Source organism: Miniopterus natalensis, chromosome 20 (genome assembly GCF_054644295.1).
Source record: "Miniopterus natalensis isolate mMinNat1 chromosome 20, mMinNat1.hap1, whole genome shotgun sequence".
Taxonomy (NCBI): domain Eukaryota; kingdom Metazoa; phylum Chordata; class Mammalia; order Chiroptera; family Miniopteridae; genus Miniopterus; species Miniopterus natalensis.
This window is the reverse complement of record NC_142100.1, coordinates 6,319,339-6,343,433: the sequence shown is the minus strand read 5'-3', so window position 1 is coordinate 6,343,433 and position 24,095 is coordinate 6,319,339. Positions and strand designations below refer to the sequence as shown.

Genomic DNA, 24,095 nt, shown 5'->3' with positions numbered 1-24,095 from the left:
GTTTTCCTTGGCCCTGCTCTCAAATCCATTCTTTTCCTTCCATCCTTATGGAGCCAACAGTTTAATCCAGCCTTGGCTATCACTCAGATGGGTTGATTCTCTCTGATTCCAATTTCTATCTGTTCTCACTCTGATACATTGTTACCATATTATTTTGCCTAAATTACATTTAAAAATATGCAGAATTTAATGTTTAAAACAATTTTTAAATGCTTGCCGTTACCTGTAGGACAGAGTTAAATTCCAGGACCTGGCCATTTAGGCTGCTCCCTAGCTGGCTCTAGTTTAGTCACTGATCTTGTATGACATTCTTCCTCGAGTCGGTTAAAATGTATTGATCACTCATCTGTGTGGAAACTGCATACATGTGTTTGCCAAGCACACACAATATAAAACTCATTTATTGAGCACTTTATATTTCTAGAAGCTTCTCTAAGTGTATTTTATAAACTTACTCCTTAAATTCTGAGGCACGTGGAATTATCAGCTCCATTGCAAAGGTGGAGCAAGGCACAGGGGTCAAGTGGCTTGGCCAAGGTTACCCGGTTTGAACAAAGCGGGGCCAGGGTCCCAACCAGCACTGCCTACTGCCTCCTGTAACATAGACTTCGTATCTCTGTACAAGTCGTGGGTCTCTGCCTCACCTCCTATGGCCAGGCCGTCCTGCCTCACCTGAAGCAGCCTCACAGTTTCTGCCTATGAGACTTTCTCGGTTGTCGATGTTCAGACTAGACCCTGTATCTGCGGTGCAGCCACTCTGACACTCCTACTCGCCATGACCCTCCCTCTACTCACAGAACTTAATTTCTCTACCTTTCCTTTAACATTCAATCATGTGCCATTTTGTGAGAAATGTTGCTGTAATTCAGCTTTCTGGGATATGTACGTGCCCTGTTTCCTCAAACCAACCGTAAATTCATGGAGGTCCAAAAATCGTATATGTTCGCATACCATTCGTGTACTTAACACATGGTTGTGTATATAGTAAACGCTCGCTGAACGTCTCCTGAGTGACTTTTGGCCCAGCCTCCACTGGCAGTTCCTTGTACATTAATGACTATGCCTGTGAACTTTTGTGATGTGTTCTTTGCCTAGCATGTCTTCCCTCCTCTTCTTTCCAGAATTAACTCTTGCTTGTCTCCCAGGGCTTAGCTTAGGCATCACATACCCCAGAAGCCTGCCCTGGGAGCCGTCTCCTGGCTGGCTCAGCTGGCTCTCTGTGTCACCTGGACAGTTTACTTCTCTTTCTACGTCAGAATACAGTAAAGGGGTATGCTTGGTACCTGTTTTTAGGTCGCTAGACTGTGAATCCCTTGTGGACAATGTCTGTGACCTTTTCAAAGTTATGTTCTCAGTGCCATGAACAATGCTGGTGTATGGAAGTAATCAGTGGGTACTGACGAATGAACTGAGGAAGGAAAGGGAAAGAAGGAAGGAAGAGGGAGGGAGGGGTGAAGGAAGCAATCTTAGTATGTTTCCAAGAGCCTATATGATGAAAAGAGGTAAGATGAAGATTTTATCTATGGAAAAATATAAAAATATAGGAAACCCATCCTCAGTTGCTCAAAACTTCTTTATGAATATGGATTCGCTGAAACCAGCATACATCCTATTAATTCAATTTAATTTTAAATACTGACAATGTGTTAGAAGCTGTCACCTAGAAAAATGATACTTCCAATCCCCCAGCACCTTAGGCAGGATGCTGCTTTAGTTCCAATAGTGGGGATCGCCCCTCTGGTCACACAACATTAGCCCCACACCTGAATGGTCTGCCTTTGAAACTTCCCCGGGGGAAATTCTCCACCTTCAGGTTATACCCTTAGAGAGGATTAAAAGAACAGCAAGCATTTCACCAACTCCTAGTTCATGAGTTGGCTACTTTCCAGTTGTTCGGAGAGGGAGACAATGCTAGATGATTCTTCCAAGGATGAGATGTGATGGTGTCACTTAATATACTTACTTTGCTGACAGCTCTGGCCCACACCACCCTCTGCTCTGCTTGGGGACTGTCCATTGCTCTCTAGTGTATGATTAGCAGATTAGCTATCATGTAAGAAGCAGGAAAATGAACTCCCAGGAAGCCCTTCCAAAGCAGGAGTAATTCATTACCCGGCCTGATTTCCACTTAAAAGGTACTTTAAGCACACTTCCAACTACAAACCCTAAATCACCCTGTGTTCACAAAGTCCATCATTTTTTATTTTATTGCATGGCGTTGGCGTGACATAATCCCTCGCAGAGCATCTCGGAGTGCTTTACAGATCAATAAATCACTTACCTGCACAGCTGAAGCAGCATCTGCAAGGCCACCACCGTCATTCTGCAGGCAGCCTGTCCTCCAAGGAGCGGGCAAGACTGGGTGCCAAGGACGGCAGGCGCTGGGGCCAGAAGAGTGTACGGATTGGGGGAGTGGTGGTTCAAGAAGCGAATGCTCCGGTTACAACTGTGAATAAGTTCCATCAAGTTTAACTGATTTTAGAACTAAGGGAGTTGAGAAATTTGGATCCTTAGACAGTCAGCAAATCAGGTTTTCCATCATTAACTTGTCACTTATTTTTCTGTCTTGGAAGATCCACTCTAGCTTTTAAAAAGGCATAGCCGTAAGTCGCAACAGTATGTCTTAGAAGTCTGGGGTTGTAGATCCAGTGGTCACTCAGTCCTCACCACACTAATTCTCCATTGTTTTTGTCCTACCGAGTACCTGTGAGGGTGCAGGGAGGGTGTGTGCAATCATGCACACACACACACACACACACACACACACACACACACGCTGCCTCTCTATCTAAAGATTGAGGAATTTAAATCTAAAAACGATTAATTGTGTCCTGGCCACTGTGGCTCAGTTGGTTGGAGCACCATCCCATATACCAAAAAGTGGCAGGTTCGACTCCCCACCAGGGCACATACCCAGGTTGCGGGTTCAATCCTGGGTCGGGGTGCTTACGGGGAGGCAACCAATCAATGCTTTTCTCTCACATCTGTCTCCCTCTCTCTCTCTCCCCAATCCTCTCTCCAAAATCAATGGAAAATATCCTAGAGCGGGGATTAAAAAAAGTAAAAAATAATAAAAACGATTCATTGGTGCTTACGTTATGGAAGACACCCTATTCAAAACAGCAGAAGTTTGTTTTTTTTTAAAAAGAGTAAGGTTCTTACTCAATATCTTATATTTAGATAATTCATAACATAGAAGGAAGATGAAATAAATGTAACATAGAGAGTCAAGTTGAAATACTTTGAAGGAGCTATGGGATCCCCAGGGAGGAACGGTCACATCTTTTTGGAACTTACCTAGAAAACCTTGTAGAAAATATGGTCACACCACCAGGCCTTGAGCAAGGCCAACAGGTACAGCGAGTTGGAGAGAAGATCTAAGTGATCAAAATCAGCTTCAAGGGCACCAGGGTAAAGAAACAGCGAAGACCACATGCTCATCGGTGGGTCTTCCCGTTGTGTGCCGTGGAGAGGAGTGGGAGGGGATTCTAAGGAGGGAAAGGAACCAAGGCTAAGGGAAGATATCTGCATGAGCCCCCCTTCTTATTAAAGAAGAAATCCAGCGCTAGATCAGTGCTCCAGGAAGCCGAGAGGGGAGCACTGACATTTCTGGCCAACCTGATTCTCCTGTGAGGGCTGCCCTATGGCGCTGGAACAGGGCATGGTGGGGGCTCAGCCTCCCTGGGGTCTCTGGCAGGCCAGATGGCACTGCATGCTGGCGGGCGACGTGCTCTGGAACGGCACGCTGCAGTGGCTTAGGCGGGTGCTTATTCAAGGAAAGAAGGGATCATGAAGAAACTTAAAAGAGCTGGGTGAAGGGGCCACTTAATTTGGGTAGAATTAATGAGTCAAATCCACTGTCAGTGAAACTGAAATGGTGTGTTAATGATCCAGTTCTGGGGTGGTTACAAACATGTAGCCGGTGGGGAAGGTGGTGGAACAACCATTATAATTCCCTCCTATAAATATCTGTTGAGCTTTTACTATGGATGTAAATGGAAGTAAGTCCTGGCTCAGGCCGTCAAAAAGCTCATGGTCTAGTGGATGAGAGGCACTAAGCCAGTAACCATAGCAGAGTGGGGCGAGCGCCAAGCCAGGTGCCGGACAGATGACACTCACTTTATAAACCAACTGGCAGACAAATGGGTAGTCGGACATGAACCAAAGATCCCATTTGCTAGTTTAGATGGTAATGGAGAATTAGGCTTAGATGCGCAGCAACAACGAGCTCCTAATTCTGAACCCCCGGGTGAGACCGATGCCCACAGGCAGCTGCTGGCTGTGCTGCGGGCTGTCCCGCACCTGTGGACATTGCCCTGTGGCGCGTGCACCAGGAGGAGTGCAACAGAACCTGGCCTCCTAAGGGAAGCCGGGCTCCCAAACTAAACACTGAACAGAGTGAGGGGCCCTGTCCCTGAATTTACAATGGAAACAAACCCCTCCTTCCGTTGAGGGACCGGTTTAGGGGACTGAGAGAAAGAGACCACGTGTGCCAGGCTGTGAGAACGCGGATGACAAGCAGCTGGCGTGTAGAGTTGACCGGGGGCAGAGAGGGGCCGAGGTCAGAAACACTGCAGCAAAGTAGCATCTGATCTGGACCTTACCGGGTGACAAGGAGCTTTCTGGGAAGGACATAAGGAACATTATGGACCCTGCATGCTTAATGGCTGGGAAGGACATGATGTGTTGGGGATGACAAGGGGATACGTTGAGGTGGAGTCTGGGGATGTCCATGAAAACCCCGGTCGGTGCTTGATTCTGAGCGGCCTGTACGCTAGGAAAGTGTGCATGGGCACTACCAGCTGGGCAAGAGGGAGCAATTGGAGGCGTTTCGCAGAGGCGTGATATGATCAGAGTTGCATTAGGTGGACTCCGAGTGCAGTGTGGAGAGTGACTCGTGGGTGCGTGCCCGGGTTGGGGTGACAGTGCAGATGGGAAGGGAGCGGAGCCTAGGAGAGTGGTCACTGCAGTGTTGCAATGTAATCCCTTCCCATCAATGCATTCTGACTTCGGGTTTAAATAGGAGGAAATAGAAACTAAATTCAAGGTAAGATGTTTCTTTTATGTTGAAAATAATTCCTCTGATTTCTCCTCATTTGTGCCTGTAACCCCTATACTTCAGTCCCGGGGCTATTCTGCCCACTATCATTGTAAGACAACAAAGAAATGTTTCAATAGAGTATTTATTTCCCTTCTACTGGCTTTTGTCTCTACAGTATCTCCCAAAATTGTAGAGATTTCTTCAGATATCTCCATCAACGAAGGGAGCAATATCAGCCTCACCTGCATAGCCACGGGTAGACCAGAGCCTACGGTCACCTGGAGACACATCTCCCCCAAAGGTAAGAAGAGCGCAGTGTGGTGTGTGTGGTGTCTTGCGAGGGCCTGGGAGGATTGCCGGCCACGACAAGGGGTCATGATGCCGGGGACTTCATCCGGAGGGGCCTGTGCTTTGAGTGGCCTGATGATGATGCTGGTGGCTCTGCAGAGGACTTGGGTGTTCTCCAAGGCAGGCCTGTCCGCTGAGACGCCAGCAGTCCTGCTTGAGCACGTCTCCAACCCCCGGGAGCCCAGTCCCCGTTGGCCGTGGAGGAAATGCTGCTGAGGTGTCCTGGGCGAATGTCACTGGCCCTGTCTCATGTTGGGACAGTTAGCTTTGGTGACATTGTTCTGCTGGTTGCTGTAAGAGATAGAAAACAAGCAAAATATTAAAGGAGAGCTTCGAATGGCCGCGTTTCTCAATGGAAACTTTCCGAATCTGTGCTTGTTCTGCGTTGCCAAATATCTGGTCTCTATTCCATTGGCTGTTTTGTAGTTTTGCTGTTGTTTTATTGTGATTAATCCTAGATAATCCAAATTGCAAATTTTACTTTGTCTTAATGTTTGATGCTGTGTCGACTAGACTAAGTGTTGTTTTGTGCTTTTGTGGCTAGAACATTAAACCTTTAGATTTAAGTGGATGCCATTTATCACTAAGCTTGCTTTTATTCATGGTGCATTAAATGATTTTATTTGTTCTTCAGTATCTATTGAATGCTTGCAATAGTCCAGGCACACTTCTAAGCACGGGGGGTGTAGCAATAAACAAAAGCATATAAGCTCCTGCTCTCAGAAGCTCACATTCTCATGGGAAAAATGACCGAAAAATGAAGATACGATATAACAGGTGGTGACAAGTAAGAGGAAATGGAGCAGTTTACCTTGGCAGAAGGAAAAGAGGCCTGGGCAGGGATGGCCTTTGAAAAGGTGACATTTGAGCAGAGACATGAGTAGAGATCCTTAATGTCATTGCTTATTGCTGGTTTATGTACATATGGATGTATGCAGGAGGTGTGTGCGTTGCTGAGTAGTAAAGGCTTAAGGATTTAAAGGAACCAGAGTGGTAGTTGTTTGCTAGGTGTTGCACGTTGGGTCCCCCAAAAGCTGACCCTACAAGGTGACCGGCATGCAAGAAGTTTATTCAAGATGCTCTTGGAATCAACCTGTGGAAGGCAAGAGAAGGAAGAGGGCTGGGCAGTAGAAGCTGAGTTGCAGTGCAGGCAAGTGGAGTATCTCAGCTGACCTTACGGGAATTCTGAAGCTAGGGCGACCCTTCAGAGATGCCCTTTGTTTGAGGTGAGGGGCTGGCACGGCCGTCAGTCACTGAAGCTGGGCTGTCCGCAGAAAGGCTGTGGCCTGGGCCAGGCGCTGGTCTTCATATGACACAATCCCCCTGAGACTGCAGCTGAGGCTGTCTGTCCACCAGCAGTACATTTGCCCCCTGGGGTGGACATCCTCTGCTCCCGAAAGTGGCAGCACATCACAGTGCCCACTACTCTCGGACATTTAAAAATACCAGTTTAGGGCTGTAAGGGGGCCCCAAATACCAAACCCCTTCTCTTAGACTTGATGGTTTGCCCTGATAGAGGTTCTCAGAGAAAGCATGAGATGTTCAGGGTTTGGCCTGAATTCCCAGGAGCTGTCCCATGTCATCTTTCCCGATGCTACCACTGTGAGAAAAGGGATCAGGGAGCCACTCGTGTCTCTGCTTGTCTATTGACTTGAAATGACCTTAAGCGTGGACTGGCCCACAATCTAGGAGGAGGCATCAGGTGTGCACGAGATCATTACTCATGGAATTGGTCCTGGGGTCCCTCTGAAGGAGGGGCTGTCCCAATGGACAGACTTTTGAAGTCCCTGGTGCACACCACTCATCGCTGCTTAATGCTGAGTCCCCAGGGCTACTGGCTGCCAGGGCCGCCTGTGACTTTAGAATCCGCAGGACATTCACCATCCCGGGTGGACTTGCTCTGCCTTCTGTCCAGACGCACGGCACCCTCCCTCTTGCAGGTCTCCCTCCGCCTCCAGATGGAGGTCTTTTCCCATTTCCTCCTCTGGCCCTTCAGCTCTTTGTCATTTTCTGGTGGTTTCCTCTCCTCCAGGCACCGTCTCCCTTTGTCTTGCTCTTTTATGCTTTTTCCTTTTGCCCTTTACTCTCCTTTTTCTCACAGCCTCCTAAACGTTTCCTCTTTAAGTTCATTTTTTTCCACATTTTTATCTTTTTTCCACTCTCTTCCCCACGCAATTACTTTTGTCTTCCCTCTGACAGGGGAGCCCCCTTCCGTTCATCTCTCAGAAGCACACACGGCTGTGCCTTGGATTCCTTTTCCCATTGGGGGACCATCGAGCAAACTCAGTTCCCAGGGGACCGTACCTGAGCCTGGCCACCTGCTGCCATTTTGCTGGGGATTTTAGCTGCTATGGAAACAGACGATGGGTCAAGGGGAGAGGAGCAGGATAATCAGAATCTACCTGTGGATCAGCATAATTGAGATGCACAGTTTCTCCAGATCCCTGGTCCAGATTAGCCATCGCAGATTCAAACAGATAGGACACTCGGAGCAAAAACTAAGCCCCTTGGGACTCTCCAGGCCGCGTTCTCCCAGCCACTGATTGTTTGAAGATCAGAGGTGCCATTGGGCTGCTGCCAAGTCTAACTGGCTCTGCAGAACCCTAGCAGTCAGACCATCATCTTTCCCCACTAAATATTTCCAAAGGACGCTTATTTTAAATAAGTTAGGACAGGTTTGAGGTTCCTTGAAGAACACGATAGAGCGAGCGGTTGCCGTCCTTTGTCCCGGACTCTGAGTGGATCGTATCCCAATCAGCATCATTCTTACACACACACCCATCAACCCCCTGAATGGACAGCTGATCCGGGCTAAGCTCTTTGGCGACGACGATGGCTTCACTGAATTTTCTCTCTCCAGACTGACCTGTTTCTTAACTCACGCGTCGCTACTTGCAATAAGCTAAGCTAAGCTGCCTTAGAATATGCATTTCCACCTTGGCCACCTCTTATGTGGAAAAGGCATGCAGAAGTGTTCTCCACCGTTTTATTAGGGGTGTCTCATGCATTTCCACACACACAGAAGCTGGGGGGATTGTCTGGTAGGACTGGGTGGCAGGGGCTTGCCCTCAGGTTGTCTGCCTAGCATTTTACATCAGATGGAGAAAATGCCAGTTGTCCATTTCCAAGGGGAAGAGGGAGGGGAGGCCTCCCAAGCTACCTCTCGCATCACCACTGATCCCGAGAATTAGATTCCCACCTACTGTCTCTGGTAGCGTGTTTTTTAAGCTCCCCACATGAATTTGCTACTCCCAAGAGTCCAAGGAGAAAGTGCATTAGCTTTGTAAATGCACCTGCCTGCTTCCGCACTCCTGTTGGGGATGCACGGGTGTTGCAAGCACCTGCACGGGCCTTGGTGTTTTCAAAAGGAAGTGCCCTCACCTCACTGTCTCAAACCAAAACACCGTCTAGATCTGCATGGACGTCTCACAGGGCCGTCTTCCAGTTCCATGTAGTGCTAGGGGATGACTCCAGGTGCAAGTACCACCAGTGTGCTCGGGGTCTCCTCAGACACAGTCCCCGCCGTGCCCGTGCCTTGTGGTTTGTTGTCTTCTAGGGGTACAAGGATTTATTTTAGCACAGCCCTTAAGCTCTAATGTTTCTGTTACTAAGAGAATGTCTTTAGTGTCCTTGATTCCGCAGGGCCCTCCCCAAGGAAACGGAAACACATCTCTGTAACTGCAGCCTAAAGGATGCCTGTTAGGACCTCAGGCTTCTTAGAAAAGTGTTCTCAAAACACACTTTTCATGTTTCCAGTTTCTGTCGGGTTGTAAGATCTTTAAAGAGAAGGCCAAGATTTCTATGTTGCCACATTCGTGGGGGCAGAACTTAAAGCTCAGGTGAAGGCATGACTCCGGGCACCGATGCTTGGGTTCCACACGTGGAGTCGGGGGCCTCTTGGGTGTACCTCCCTCTCTCTTTCCCCCACCAAATAAAACACAGAAAGTGAAAAACTCACTGAGGCGCCTGAAAGAACTCCTTGTACCCAGATATCGGTGGGGGCTCAGTAAGGCCGAGTGAGCTGTGTGCAGAGATGTCCTGATCTCTAATTCATGAGTCTTTTGAGACCAGGGCTGCCTCTCACTCATCTTTGACTCTTTACCTCCCAGCACAATGCTCAGCCATAGAAAGCATCCAAGAAATGCTTGTTGATTCAGTGAGCAAGCCCTTATTTGTGCCGGTGCCCCACAGGGGCCTCTTCTCCCAGTTCAAAGGCTTCCTCCTGACCCACGGGGAGCCCTCCTCCACTTAGACGTGTGGTTGAGATCTGGTGTGTTTCCTGCCTGAGCTCTGCTGGCGAGTCTTCAGGACATTTTCTCTGGTCTTCACAAGATCGCCAAGCCTCTCCTGAAGTTCCCTGGTGGGAATCCTGCTGTGGCAGGGCTGGGCTTCTCCTTGAAGGAGACACCCCTTCTCAAGTTCTCTTTCGGAGAAGTTGAGAGGGCTCACCAGTGACTCTGAAGGCAGGTCTTCAGAGAGCTCACTTCTGCCCTCATCACTGCCTCCTGCAGTCACGCTCCTGACATGTGTGTTTGTCTGACAGGTTCTTTATCTGGCCTTTCTGGTGATCCTTTAGGTGTCTTACCCTTCTGAACCCTACCTGTGCCTCAACCCTCAGTGGCTCCAAAGAGTTTTGTAAAACAGCCCTAGATAGGGAGAGTTTGTTCAAATACATATGAAATTTTTCTCCTGCTCATGGGTGAAAAAAATAATAAAAATACAAAGAAAACAGCACCAAAAAGAGAAATATCATTTAAAAAATTCTTCCCACTTCCACAGTGTGTGAGGTGAGGTGGAACAGAGATTGATTGAGTGGTTTTCTCCAGGGCCATACAAGACCGTGGGAGCAGAACTAGAGCAGGACCCTACGTCCATTGGGTTCCAAGCCAAGCCCTCTGTCAGGAAGCCATGTGCACCCATACCTGCAGGGCCAAGCGACCTTTCCCAGCGGCCAGATAGCTTTCTTTTACCCCTCAGTTCTCCTGTTGTACTTGAATAGACCCAGTGGGCAGTTGGTTGTCCCAGCCCTTGTTTCTCTGACTTTTAAAAGGCACCAAGTTGGTGAGGACAGAGTGACCCTTGGATGGAAGCTCTTCTCCTTGCTCATGCCCCGAGCCTTCCGTGCCCCTGCCTCACACCCACCTATTTTCCCATTTGTCAGCACTGACAGGCCTTCCTCCCTGGCCAAGCAGGACACTGAAGCACTAATTGGCACTGGAGGTATCGCAGCTTGAGTTCAACCGGAGCTGGCAGGCTCCATGACTCCGGTGACAGCTCTGTGAAGAGGTGTCAGGAGTGCGGCTCTGGTGTGCCATCGGCTGACGGCAGCACCCTGGCACTAATGAGCAGCCTGTCAGCACCAGCATCAGGGGCCCCGTGTGGCACCAGGATCATTAAGATGGCAGACAAGAAAAACTGCTCCAGCAAAAAGAGCCAGACAGAGAGGGAAGGAGCGCAAAGTGGAACGAAGGGTATCGCCTTACCCACGGAGGGTAACCACCCAGCAGGAAAGGATCAGTATAAAAAAAGGAAAGGCAAAGATTTAGAAAAGATCTCTGTCTATGCCAGCTTTGGACAACTCTCAGACTCTCATTTTGGTTGGGTTGCCCTGTAATTAATCGATGCCTCTATAAATCTTTTCTGCAGTAGGTCAAGAGGGGACTCAGTGACTAAGTTAACTCCCAGTCATGGCCACTGTGCTGTGAAGCCAAGAAGTGGCCTAACTTAAGCAAGACGGGCTGAGGGAGAAAGGAAGGCCTGGGATCTGTCTGCTGCTGGCAGGGCAGGCTCCCTGTCCCGGGGACCTGCTCAGCGGCCTGTCTTTTGCTGGATCATTGGAATCAGGACAGGCAATTAAGAAGAGTGTTTCCTGTCATTTCATCCCATAGCTGGACATAGGGAATAGCCAGGATGTCAGCTCTAGGTATCTGCTACCTGAGGGCAGGTGTGCATTTCCCAGCTGCTTCATTCCTCTGCCTCAGGCTCGGGACTGGGCAGGTCTGGCCCTTCTTTGAGGCTTTGGCTCCCTGCAATGGCTCCATTTCTATGAGTGGAGGCTGCCTGAGAGAAGACAGTGATGTGTCTGTTAGAGATGGGTTTTGAAGGCAGGTCCAGCTGGATTTGAATTCCTCTCCACTACTCAGGGGCTGGATTGTGCCAAGGGAGCGACGAGCCTCTGTGAAAACGGGCTTCTCTATCCATGAGATCCTGTTTCTTGGTGTGGCACATAGAGCCTTAATGAGTCGGTTCGGGGCCCTGACCGCAGTCAGTCTGACAGCCTGAGGTCGCCACACAGCCGGCACCCTCGCCGCACATTGCCACCTGCTCCCTGCAGCATCCTCTGCATGCACCTCTTGGGTAAAGTTCTGTTTTGTCCTAAGGCCACGCCCAAATGCTCCACTTCAAAGCCTCTGACGACCTTCTTTGAGATCCACACGGCTTTGCAAGCATTTCTAACAATGGCCATTCTTATGTTACCCACACACAGGTCCCCTTGTTGTCCTAGGGGTCAGGGGGGACAGGAATCGTCCTCATGCTGTTTGGTTGTACCCCAGTGCCCAGTACAGCACCAGACTTTGTGGGCCCTGCTAGCGATTGCTGAACAAAGGACTATCCAATCTGTAGATACAGTATTTTTCCTTTTCTTTTTAAAATTAATTCTTTCTGGTGCATAATTTAAAACAAAATCGATCTTAATGCGTAAAGGGCAAGCTACAGGAGCTTCATGTCTTTACATCATTTTCCACTGTGGATCACTTGTTTCCCAAATCTTCAAGGGGATTCTTAAGAAAAAGCTCTGCCCTCACCAGCCCCCGGTCTATCCCTAGGCCAAGGCTTGTACTCTTCGTCTGCAAAATAAAAACAACAATGACTTTGCGACATGAACGTGGCCCCCTAAGGATGCACAGTAGGTGCCCGACAGTGTTGCTCCCGCAGCCCCGGCAGCCCTTCCTCTTTGCTCCCACTCATGGCACAAGAGCAGGAGGGGAAGAAGTTAAAATTCTTTTGTCTGAAAAGGTTGAATTCCTACAAAAACCCAAGTTCAGTCAGTTGCCAGAATGGAGAGATAGTCCAAGGTGCTTAATCAGCACCTCCTTAACCCCTGCCATTTTCTAATTAACGGAGGTGCTTGGCTAAAATGCCCAGAGTACCCCAAGTCGCTGTCCCAGGAGGGCCAAGTAATTGCTATCGTAAAAGATATTGCAGTGGCCACTGATGGTGGGAGAAAAAAAAATCTCTGCCTCATAATGGGAGGTGGCAGGTCTCTGTCCCGAGCGAGGACACTGCACAGGTGTGAGGCCCGAGCTGTCCAGAGAGAGCGGTTTATGGGCTGAAGGTAAGCCGCTGGTGCAGCCTCGAGAATGGGGACAACGTGACCCAGACGCTGTTCGAGCAAATGACTTAAACGCAGACATGCAGAGGAAGGTGGGGAAGAAGAAAGCGAGGGGAGACGTTTATAGATCGCTCTTTACCTTCCTAATTCTCTTAACTGTAAAATTACAGGCAGATAGATACAGTTAGGGCGAAATTTGCCAATGTCAATAAGGGTTTTTGTAAGTTTAATATTTATGATCTGGTTTAAAGCAATATTACAGCTGTGCAACTTCCTACTTCAAAGGGGAGAAGAAATCATAAAAAGACTAGTGGGGAAATTAATGAGTTCAATGTGCTCGAATTGAGAACATATGAAAGCAGGCCTCCGTCTAGAAGCCAAGGGCAGGAGTGCATCCCACAGACGCTGTTTGTGGTTTTACCCAATTATTTTAAAACCCTTGAAAAATGTTGTAGAATCAGATGGCTGCCGAAATCAGACACTGCTAACAGCATCCTCCCCCACACTCCCCCGAGTCTTAGGCTATTTATGCTGGTACTTGGCGACCGTTACCATGCAGAACTGTTTTGATGGAACAAAAAAGGAAACAAAAAAGCAGGGAGATTGTAGCATCTTCCCCACAGATGCTAACAGCCCCGACTCAGGGAGATGCAAAGGCTCTTCACAATGGCAGCCCCTCCAGGCCAGGAGACCCCTTCTCTGAGGTGCACCCATGACAGGTACAGGAGGAGGAGACGGGCCTCCATAGGGTGTCACCACCCACCACAGCCACAGTGACCTCCACACCAGAGCACCCGGTAGACCAGGGAAAGGCTAGGGGAGCCCGTGACTAGGATCTGCTGTAACTGCCACATGATCCTGGAGAGTTTCCATTCAAAATAGTCTCGTCCCCAGGACTTCAGTTGGTGGCTCTGACTTTCCACTTACTTTTGGATCCTGAACTGGGCCGTGACCTGTGAGGACTGCTTTTTCCCTAGAGTCTAAATTACGAGAGTCTTTGTCACCCCAAAATAGCAATAACTAATAATTTGTGGATGTGTAAAATTGTGCTGAGCATTCTTCTGAACATTTACATGTAGTAATATCTATTTTTATCAATTGTATCAGGTCCTATGTTTAACCTGCTCTGCTGAAGAGAGGCTGAGGCTTACAGAGTCAGGCTAATGGGCCATGTCCCACAGCTCCAGGTGGCAGCAGGGAAGTCCCACCCCAGGCAGCATCTCCAGTACGGACTTGCCTAACCGCGGTGCTACACAGCGCCTGCCTCAGAGGATGGTCCTGGACCAGCAGGGTCAGCATCACCTTCTTTACACCCGCACCTGGTGTGGGACCTAGAAACCTGCATTTTACAAATTTCCCAGGTCACTGTGCTGCACACTCAAGTTTAAGAACTATTGCTGCATAGCACTTGCTATGTGCTGGGCACCCTGCTTTGTATACATTGCCTCACGTAGTCCTCACAAATGCCCTAATAAGTGGGCATTCTTTTCATTTTAGCAACCAAGAAATAGAGGTGTGAGGCGGCAATTGGCTCACAAATATTAAATAGCCACAGCAAGACTCAAATCCAAGTCGTGTGTATTCAAGATCCATATTATTAATGTGTGTTGATTTCCTGCCTGATTTCTAACCCATTGCTTCTTCTAGAGCAGCGATTTCCAGGAATTTTTAAAACCTGCAGTACCTGACTACTTATTCAGGGGCACTGACCTCTTTTCCCTTAGATGGGAAAATAAAAAAGTGACAACGACCAACATAACAATAGCCGTCCAGTGTGAGTGAGTCAAAATTATACCTATCTTTTGTCAGATCAGCAAAAAATAGAACATGTATTTATCAGTGTGCCGTAGAATTTTAGTAATTAGTTTGTGTGTGCCATGTGATGCAGAAGGCCGGAAATCGCTCTTCTAGAGCTTAGAGCCTGACTGTTTTCAGGTTCAGACCCCCTGTCAGCCTAGGGCCCTGGGTTGTACTTTCTCACACTGTTCTCGCAGATCCATGCACATCTGCCCGATGACGGACGACTCGTCCCATAATCTCAGGCTCCTTTCAGTGGACCTTTGCATGAATATCTCTGCCCAAAAGGCATAGCCCCAGCATGGGGCTGACCTCTCCGGGCTCTCAGGTGAGCTCTCTTCCTCCCCAAATCTCTCTTTTTAGTTTTGGGTTCTCTGCCCCCCCCACTCTTGACCACGTCTCCCAGCAATGATGAGGCTGCTCTCTGATTGATTTATGTTTCCTCGTGTTAAATACCGTCATTCACTCCCACCGTGGCGTGTCCTCTGCTTCATTGGTGCTATCAGGCTGTTTTACATTCTAACAGCTTTAGATGTGAGAAGGAACTGCTGGGTTTCAGGGCATGGTTTGCGCTGTCTGACGCCACTCAGCTTCCCTGCATGTCCCTGTGGCGCTTGGAGTCCTTCACCTTCCCAGTGCTGTAAAATGCTGTTCCCACTGGAGCCAGGGCAGCTGGAAAGGAAGGAGCAGAGTTACCAGCTCAGTTCTCCTGAAGGCCAGGTCCCAGCTCCCCGTTGGCTGGGCTGCCCGGGCTCCGCAGACCCAGGCTGCAAGGTCAGTCTGTTCATTGCCTTGGCATCGGGGTTCAGGAGGAGGTAGCCCTCCCTTTCCTAAGGAGATCGCATTAGCCCCTCACTTCTCTCCAACAGATGCTGGCTCCTCTCTGCTCACCCCTCCCCTAGCCACAGAAAACAAATTCATTCCTCTTCCCTCCCCTAACAGCGAGTTGAAATGAATGACTTTGGACTTGACAGTTGCCCCGTAATAGATTCAGGACTCCTCCCGCTTAACTGATCTGCAGCCCAGCAGGCCTCGGTTCCCTCTCTCACTCCTTGCCTCACGGCTTTGCCCTTTATGGGGTGGTTCACTGGGGTCACTGTGGTTGAAGCTATTTGGCCAGTCATCTGCATGATAGAGTAAGACAAATGGGTCTCTCCCTCTATTGATTTACTTGTTCCATCACATACCATCCCAGAAAGGGATTTAAGAAGAGAAGGTGACACGAATTTTGCCCCTAGGAAACCAAACTCCTCTGCAAAACGACTTTGAGTCTTCATGCATCGATCCATTTATTTACCCAGTAACCGTACGGAGTACCTACTGCGATGCACTGTCCTAGGCACTGGAGAGGCCTGGACGGACGGAGCCGACACAGAGCTTATATTCTAGGGGAGAGGCAGAAAGTCAGCCTGTGGATAAGTCAACCTTCTAATGTGTTATACAGTATATGCTGTGGGAAATTAATCAGGGTAAGAGGCAGAGATTATCAGGCACTGTTGGGGGTTTTAATTTCAACTAGAGTAGATGGGGATGGTTTCGTTAAGAAGATGCCCCATAAATGTTTGGGGAAGAAACAATGCTATGGCAGGAGTGTTCTTGGAGGGGCTGATGGTGATATAAAGGCACTCAGCCAGGACACATTGGTCACGTTAAAGGGTCACAGGAGGCCATGTGGCTCCAGAAGATTTATTGGCTACCTGCCCTTCGCTGGATAGACTGTAAGTTTAGTGAGGGCAGGGAGCATGCTGTTCCCTGAGCATCGCTGTGTGCACCTATACTTAGCATGGTGCCTGTGAAATTAGACAGACAGCCAGTAAATATTTGTTTAATGAATGAGTGAATACAGTTAATGTGGCATTATAGTGTGAGTAGTTGAATAAGCATGCTGGTAAGTTACAAGGTTCAAGTCAGAAACCGGGGTCTCTTCATTAGTTGTGTCAGGTTCCAAAGAATGACATGCCCAGGCCAGTGACAGTGGTTGTGTGTGTCTGAGGCAAAGAAGAAGGTCTGTGGAGAAGAGGGGTCCAGGCAGTTGATAGTGCAGGTGTCTGAGAAATCACCAGTGGGAACACTGAAGTCACCCCGATAATGGCTGAGGTTAGTGGCATGTCGGGCTGTGAGCCAAGTGTGAAAGTCCTCAAAGAATCATGAGGAGTTCAGCACATCAGTCAGTCACTGGGAGCAAGGGAGGGGGCGATGCAACATTGCCAGAGGGCAAGGGTTTCAATGTAAATGTGAAAGAGGTTTCCCAGGGACCTTGGGAGTGAGGAAGACCATCCCCCAACCTGGAGGCCAAAGCAAACAACCCAGCAGGTTCTTGGGGGGAGCTCCTGAGGAAGCAGGGTCTTCGGGAAGTGGGCCTGATTAATAAGGGCAGTTCAGGGAGCTCTACTGGGAGGCTTCGGGGCAGGGGAGCACGGTGCTTAGGTGTGAGTGTATCGGGGAGCACAGAGGTCAGACTTGGAAAGTGAGGAGAAGTGAGGAATGAAAGCGCATAGTGCTGATGATGGGGGAATAGACTTGAACTTCGCTTGGTCGCCGGGCAGTGTTGGATTTAATCCCATGTCCTGGTGGAAGACGGTGAAAGCACATCTCATACATCAGCTGCAGCCTGTATCTGCATAACCGATAGAAACCCTTTCTTCCTGAACCTGACAGTGGGTGGTGACAGTAGGCATCTGTTGGCAAGGTCAGGCCTTCTGGTGATCCAAAGCAAGGAGACTGGCCATTAGGAAGCATTAAAAGGCCAAGGTCAGGATCATGAGTTAGCAGGAGTGGAGAAGAGATGGAATGCAGAGACAGGCAGAAGGCTAGTTGCCAGAACCTGGCACTGGGTTTAATGTGGGTTAGGAGTGAGGGTGGGGCTAAGCCGAGAAGCAGCCCCAATTTCTGGTTTGACCTCCATTGCTGCTGTTTGGGGGACTAGGATTATGCATCTGGCTTTTGGCCCATGTGGCAATCCGTAGGATATCAGAAACTAGCTGGTGTCTGATTTATTTTTGGCTATTGGACTATGTAGGTTAGCTCCCTTTTCTCCAAAAATGAGCATAACAACCCAGATTTATTTATTTATTTTTTTTTAGAGAATCAGAATTCATTAGATTGAACAGAAGTGATAGAGTACAGCAGAGATGTGACCAATTGGCAGAACAAATCATCTTTTATTCAGCGGTTATGTATTGAGTCTCTAACACAAGACAGTGCACATTTTGGTGCTTCATCTTGTGCTGTGAACACAGCATTCAAAGTCTCTGTCCCATAGGACTGCAGTAGGGAAGTATCAGTGATATCTGACAGGTTACTATGCAATCTCGTGCCAGGGAGAGAGGTACTGTGGGGAAAAGTCAAACAGAAATGGGGTAAAGAGCAATGGACCATGCTACTTAATGTTGAAGGGGAGCCTGCGTGGAGACCTAGAGGCCTGAGTGGAGAGAGACAATGAATGGGACCTTTCAAGAGAGGGGGTTCCAAGCGGAGGTCTCTACAGGTGCTAAGGCCATGAATTGGGAATGTGAGGAGCAGCAAGAATGTTAATGAAGAGAGAAGTGTCATAGGATGTAGTAAAGAGAGCCAGGGATCAGATCATGTGATGCCTTGAAAACCATGTTAAAAACTTAGGAATTTGTTCCAATAAAAAACATTGGCAAGTTATAAAGAGGAGAGTGCAATAACTTCATAAATGTTTTCAAAAGATGACTTTAACTGCTTAAACGGAAAAACAGAGGTCAAGGGTGGTGTAGCAACTGGAACACCAGTTAGGATACCGTAGCTCTAGTCCATCAAGAAATGATGATACGTGGACTAGAGTGGTAGGTTTGAAGATGTTAAGATTATATGTATAAGTTGGAATATATTCTGAAATTAAATCTGAGGACATGTGCTGATTGATTACATAGGGCTTGTAAGAAAGAATTAGGAATCACAGGTGACTTACAGATTTGTGGCCTGTGCCGCTGGTCACTAGAGCTATTATTTCCTGCTATGAAGAACTCCAAGAGGGACAGGTTTGTGGGTGAAATAAGGAGCTTGGTGCTTTAGATATACAAGTGGAAATTTTGAGTAGATAGTTGGCTATGCAAGGGTACAGGGGCTAGAAAAATAAAGCTAGGGGTCATCAGCATTCACATGGCATTTAGAGCCCTGACTCTGGCCATTTCCAAGTACAGACTGAAGATAGATGAGAGTTCTGTGGATTAGTCCTTGGGACATTCCAACATTTATGTGTCAAAAGAAGGAGATGATAAAGTTCCCCAGTTCCATCCAGAATATTTCTCCTCAGAGTCCTAACAAATTTGTTCTCATGGCCACCATCTCCCTAGGGACATTTCTTTTCTCGGAGAGGGAAAAAATGAAACAAAACCAACCAACCTTGATTGATAAGGCACACTGTGAAGTACAGAAGGGTTGGAGAGAATTGGCTTCATTCCTCTCTGCATCTCAGTTTCTAACCAGAACCCAAGGCTATTAAGAATTCAGTGCAACTTAGCGTGACCACGGTGTTTCCTTCAGCATCCTTTTGCTTCCCTTCAATCTGCAGCCAAGTGTCCACACTGACCAGTCCCTGTTGTGTTCTTGAATGGTCACATTTCTCTGTATGTTGATATGTTTTCGCTCTTTATCACAGCACTTTCCTAGACCTCTTGATTTTGGTCACTCAGGTGTTGTCATGACAATGACATCCTCAGTAGAGTGGCACTACTCATGTTGTCATGGTTATAAGGACCTCTTGATGAGAGCCCTCCTTCACTGTCATCATGCCCACAGCAGTAGGAAACCCTAGGATCTTTTGGCAAGACTGAATGTGTGAGCTAGGAGCTAGTGCTTCTGTCCCTGAAAATGCAAGTGGCAGTAATTAGAAAGATAGCAGCAGTCTAAAATGGTTAGATTTTATTCATTAAAAAAAGAAGACTGAAAGAAGAATCACCATCACCATCATCATCATCGGAGCTAATATTTTTGTTTTAGATTGGCTGTGCTCCAGGCACTGTTCTAAATGTTTTACATGAATGAACTCTTTAATTTTCTTGACAACCTCATCATGTAGGTATTATTGCTGTTCTTTTATAGATGAAGAGCTTCAGACACAGAGAGCTCACCTAAGTAGCTTGCTGATTGTGACATGGCCAAGGCTACAGCAGGAAGCGTGGTTGTAGAGGGCCCACTCTGAACCCATTACTCTTGTGTTTACTATTTTCCTGTTTTATTACTGATAGCAAAAGTCAAGATGCAGTCTGCTGGTAACTCAGATCATCTTTTTTCCCCTAGAAACCATTTTTAAGTTTTGAAATGTTTTTACATTTTTATTTGATTCTCTAACAACCATAGGAGGTTAGAATTGCTATTAAGCTTATTTTACAGATGAGAAACCCAAGCTTGGAGAGGCTGTGACTTCCCAAGGAAACTTGACTGCTAAACTGTATGTCAGACTAGGCCTAAACAAATAAATCTACTGATTCAGAATCTAGTGTTTTGTTCTGCCCTATTGCATATCATAGCACATCATATAGCCCAAAATTCAGCTCTGGGGAGAGTGGCCCGACCGTCTAAGGGGAAGTGTTGCCAGTAGTCCACGCTATTGGTGATAGCAGCTATAAGTGGCAGAACTCGGCATGTCCTTCAAGTAGACATTCGTCCTCTTTGGCCATCCTATTTTATCCAATGTTAACTCCACTAATGATAATAATAATTGATAACTACTGTTACAGAGCTTCCTTTATCTATCACAATATAGGCAGGAGGACAGCACCCTCACTCCATTGCAACTACTGTCATTGACTCTGTGCTACTTGGAGCCAGTCGTTTAACCTGTGCAGGAGAATCTTAATAAGAGGCCAGTTACAGCTCTATGTTTATGCTTATTTTCAGAAAATGACAAACACATAAGTTACTCAAAAGCTGGCCTCTAAGAAAGTACAGCTCTTAAGGCAGAAGAAGCTCAGGTCTAACAGTCGATAGATCTTCTCAATTGAGTACAAGGGGCTGGAGGGTAACAGAAGGTCACAGAGGTCATACAGTGGTAGCAAAGGCCCATCCTGTTCTTATTATGTGCCAGCACATTCCCCGTATGAACTCATTTAATCTTTGGAAATACTCTAAGAGATTAAGCACTGTTAGTATCCATATTTGACAAGTGAGGAAACTGACATACAAAAATGTTAAAGAATCTGCAGAAAGTCAAGGAGCTCGTGAGAGGAGGCCCTGGACATTAATCCTTGCTCTCCCGATCTAAATGCAGGTATTGGCATGTTGTCCTCCACGGGTACGGGCTGTGTTCCTAGAACTGTGCCTGAGCTTAATCAGAGGCATGACATGTCTAACGCCCAGGGCTTGAGTTCTGATTACGTCACTTTGTAAGCAGTGTTCCCTTGGCCACATGATGACCCTCTCTGAGCCTTAGTCATCCCACCTGTAAAGTAGGGTGCAGTCCTGGGCTTGTTGGAAGGATTACATGAGATGACACACGAACATGCCTGCCCTGTGCTTGGGATAAAATAAGCGCTCACTACCTGTTTGCCATACGAGTGGTGGTATCACAGGTGGTACAAATAGTTAGCACTAGAGTGTGTAATTAATCCTGCCCTTGACAACAGCATCTTACTTTATTTTTAAAGATGAACAGGCTGCTCATTGCACTTGAGTAAGGTGTCATGGGTGATACGTGACATAGGATATGGATGCCCCCCTCAAATGCCTTTCCACCAACCCCCATTTATAGAATACAGAGTTTGGCCTGTACAATGTCTAAGTGACCTCCAGACAGCCTTTTCCAGAGCCTCAGTTTCCTCTTGAGTCAAACCTACAGCCCCCTCTAAGGATCCCAGTGGACACTGGGGCGTTCTATTGAATGTCCGTTCAGTAGCCATAGCACCTGTCTCACTGCTGATTTTCCCTCACCACTCTTTCTCTTACCTGAAAAAAATAAAAATAAATAAGTTCACAATTAACAGCATCTGACTTGGATGAAAACACAAGCTTAATTAAAATAGCAGACAGTGACTGAAATTTAACCGAAGTAACCCTTTGTTCTAGGTTTTACTAAACAAAAATGAAAATAGAAAATTCTTTTTCCTACTTTCAAAAGACACCCGATGAGTGAGAGTCCGGCCTGGACTGGGATGCGTTCTTGTCCTTTCTACGTAGGCACCGTTGTACGCACATTAAATTCAGTGCAGGCAGCTGTGAGCAGTGATGCCAGTCCACAGGGGTGTGAGGCTTGGCACAGAGCCTCCCCCCCCCCACTTCCAAAAAAAGTAGCTTGGAAATAGGGCCAGTGCTGTCCACCAGCCTTGAAAACATCAAGATGCTCTGCTGCTGTCCTCATGTGACAGCTGAACATGGCCCCATGCGTGTTCCCATGTTCCTTTTAAAGTGAAAGCTCTTCTGGGCCTCACTCCGCATCTGGGCAGCCTAGTGGGTGCGGGCCCCGCGCCCGCCCCGAGCACCACGGCTGCTGAGCGCGTGGCAGGCAGAGTGGGCGGGAGCCAGGAGGGTCACAGCGGTGCCTCTTTCAAGATACAAGTTAGATACAAAAGGGAATTAAAAACTTCATGTTGAGTGGCTGTCGCCCTACCCCTGTCTCGCCTCAGAGGTTTCTACAGCTGGAGCGCTGAGAATTCAGCCCTTTAGAGCTATTAGGATTCATATTGACTATAAACTCCCCACTGTGCGAAGAGGGGAGGGAGGTGCTTGCCAAGCGCTCCGAGGGGTGAGAGCAAGTTATTTCACCATCTGATAATACGCGGCATGTTGGGAAGCATTAGGGAAACAGGAAAGGGGGGAAGAAAGTAAACAGCGTGTTGAGAAGCTGACAGTGGATCATCGCCCTTCACCGAAGAAACTCCTGTGAGGCAAGTGGGGCCACAGAGAGCTTCCAGGGCCTCTGCCAGGCCCTCTCTTCATCAATGACGTGCGTCTGTCTTTGGCCCACACCTGACCCAGGAAAACCTTCACCACACAGATGCCCACCTGGCATCCCAGGGGCACACGTGGTGAAAGCAGGGGGCAGGGAATCCAGGGCAGTGAACGGCAGTGATGTTAGGACGCTCGGATTGGCTCCTTGCTCTGCCAATTAGTCAGTGGGTGACCCTCAACAAGCCCATTAGCCTCTCTGTGCCCCCGTTGCCTCATCTGTAAAATAGGATCAGAGTATGGAAATTAGCAGTCCTCCCTCACAGGTGCTCTGTAAACAGGAGAACATCACGGGCACTGTCCTTTTGTAGAAGCTCTGTAGTCATCAGGCCTATTCTCCAGGGTGATGCCAAGGTCCGGAAGGCAAGGAGGGGAGACGGGAAAGCAGTGCAGAGACATCTTCTAACAAAAGATGCTTTCACCTTTTTGCAACACTAACTCAAAAAGCAAATGATGTAACTTGTTTTTGACGGTTGTGATAACAACAGCAGCTTCGTTCCAGTTATCTTTGTTAAGTCTTCCATTTCTTTAGGCAGCATAATTAATTTGAAAGTTCACCAAATGCTGCAGAGAATGGAGCCCACGTGAGTTTAGGGAGCTGAATGTGGACCTTGTTTAAAATGGACACACTGTGCAGAGCAGAAATCAAACGGGGACTCATCGGGCGGATGGAAGGTCTGGACCGGTGCTCAATTTGCAGGGGGCCTGGATCTTTGACTTCCAAGGGATTCGGGAGCTCAAAGCCTGCACTGGGTCTCATTGTTCCATTTCATGACGCCGGGATTGGCAGACTACGCCGGAGGGCCACATCCAACCTGCTGGCTGCTTTTGAACAGCCCATGAGTTCAGAAAGAATTTTACATTTTTAAATGTTTGAAAAAAAATAAAGAAGAATAATACTCCATGAGATGTGCAAATGACTTGAAATTTAAATGTTAGTGTCTATAAAAAAGCTTTATGAGGCACAGACACACCCATTCCGTTACAGCTGCTTTTGTCTTACAGTGTGAAAGTGGAGTTACTGTATTAGACCATCTGGATTGCGGGGCCTAAAATAGTTATTGTCTGGTCCTTTAGCAAACAAGGTGCCGGTGTGTGCACTGGGCAGCTCTGATCGCTCCGTTACGGTTCTCATCGGTACCCATACTCGCAGCCCCCATGCTTTCCCGTCACCCCGGGAACTCGCAGTCATGGTAGCTCTCATACACACCCAGTCCCCACGTCTCTTGTCTTTCTAAGAGTGGCCGATGCCACTTCTCTCTGGCCGAAGGTTTCAGCTCTGGACAGCCGGGTCTTACCTTGGTCTTGACCTCTGCTACCACAGGCCCTGATTCGCCTGACCCCAGAAAAGTACTTTGCTGATTTCCAGAACTATTCTGTACTCTGTCGTCTTTGACTTTCGGGAGTCGTTTTTGTCTAGGGTCTTTTGTCCGGAAATCCAGGCCTGGCCCTGGGTGTCTGATCTTGTCAGCTTAAGACTTGCTCACTGGTCTGTTGTTGATTCCAGCTTGATCCTTGGGGAAGGTGGTCCAGATGTTATGGCTGTTTTTCATGCAGCATTATGCGGGGGCACCTGAACTGCCTTCACTGGTGGGTGCCACCTTCTGGGAAGAGCACATTTGCATTAAATCAGCACCTTCCATGCACCCCGTGTAACCGCAGACTCCT

The 24,095-nt window shown here is 47.9% G+C and overlaps 1 protein-coding gene across 3 annotated transcripts in view; it reads left to right on the top strand.

The window, feature by feature from the left end:
* Positions 1-24,095, top strand: part of NTM (neurotrimin) — a 379,856-nt gene that overhangs the window by 261,781 nt on the left and 93,980 nt on the right. For all 3 annotated transcript variants that reach the window (XM_016204484.2, XM_016204483.2, XM_016204482.2), the window contains exon 3: positions 5,217-5,342. In XM_016204484.2, coding sequence (XP_016059970.1) covers positions 5,217-5,342 — 126 coding nt within the window. The remainder of the gene's footprint in view (positions 1-5,216; positions 5,343-24,095) is intronic.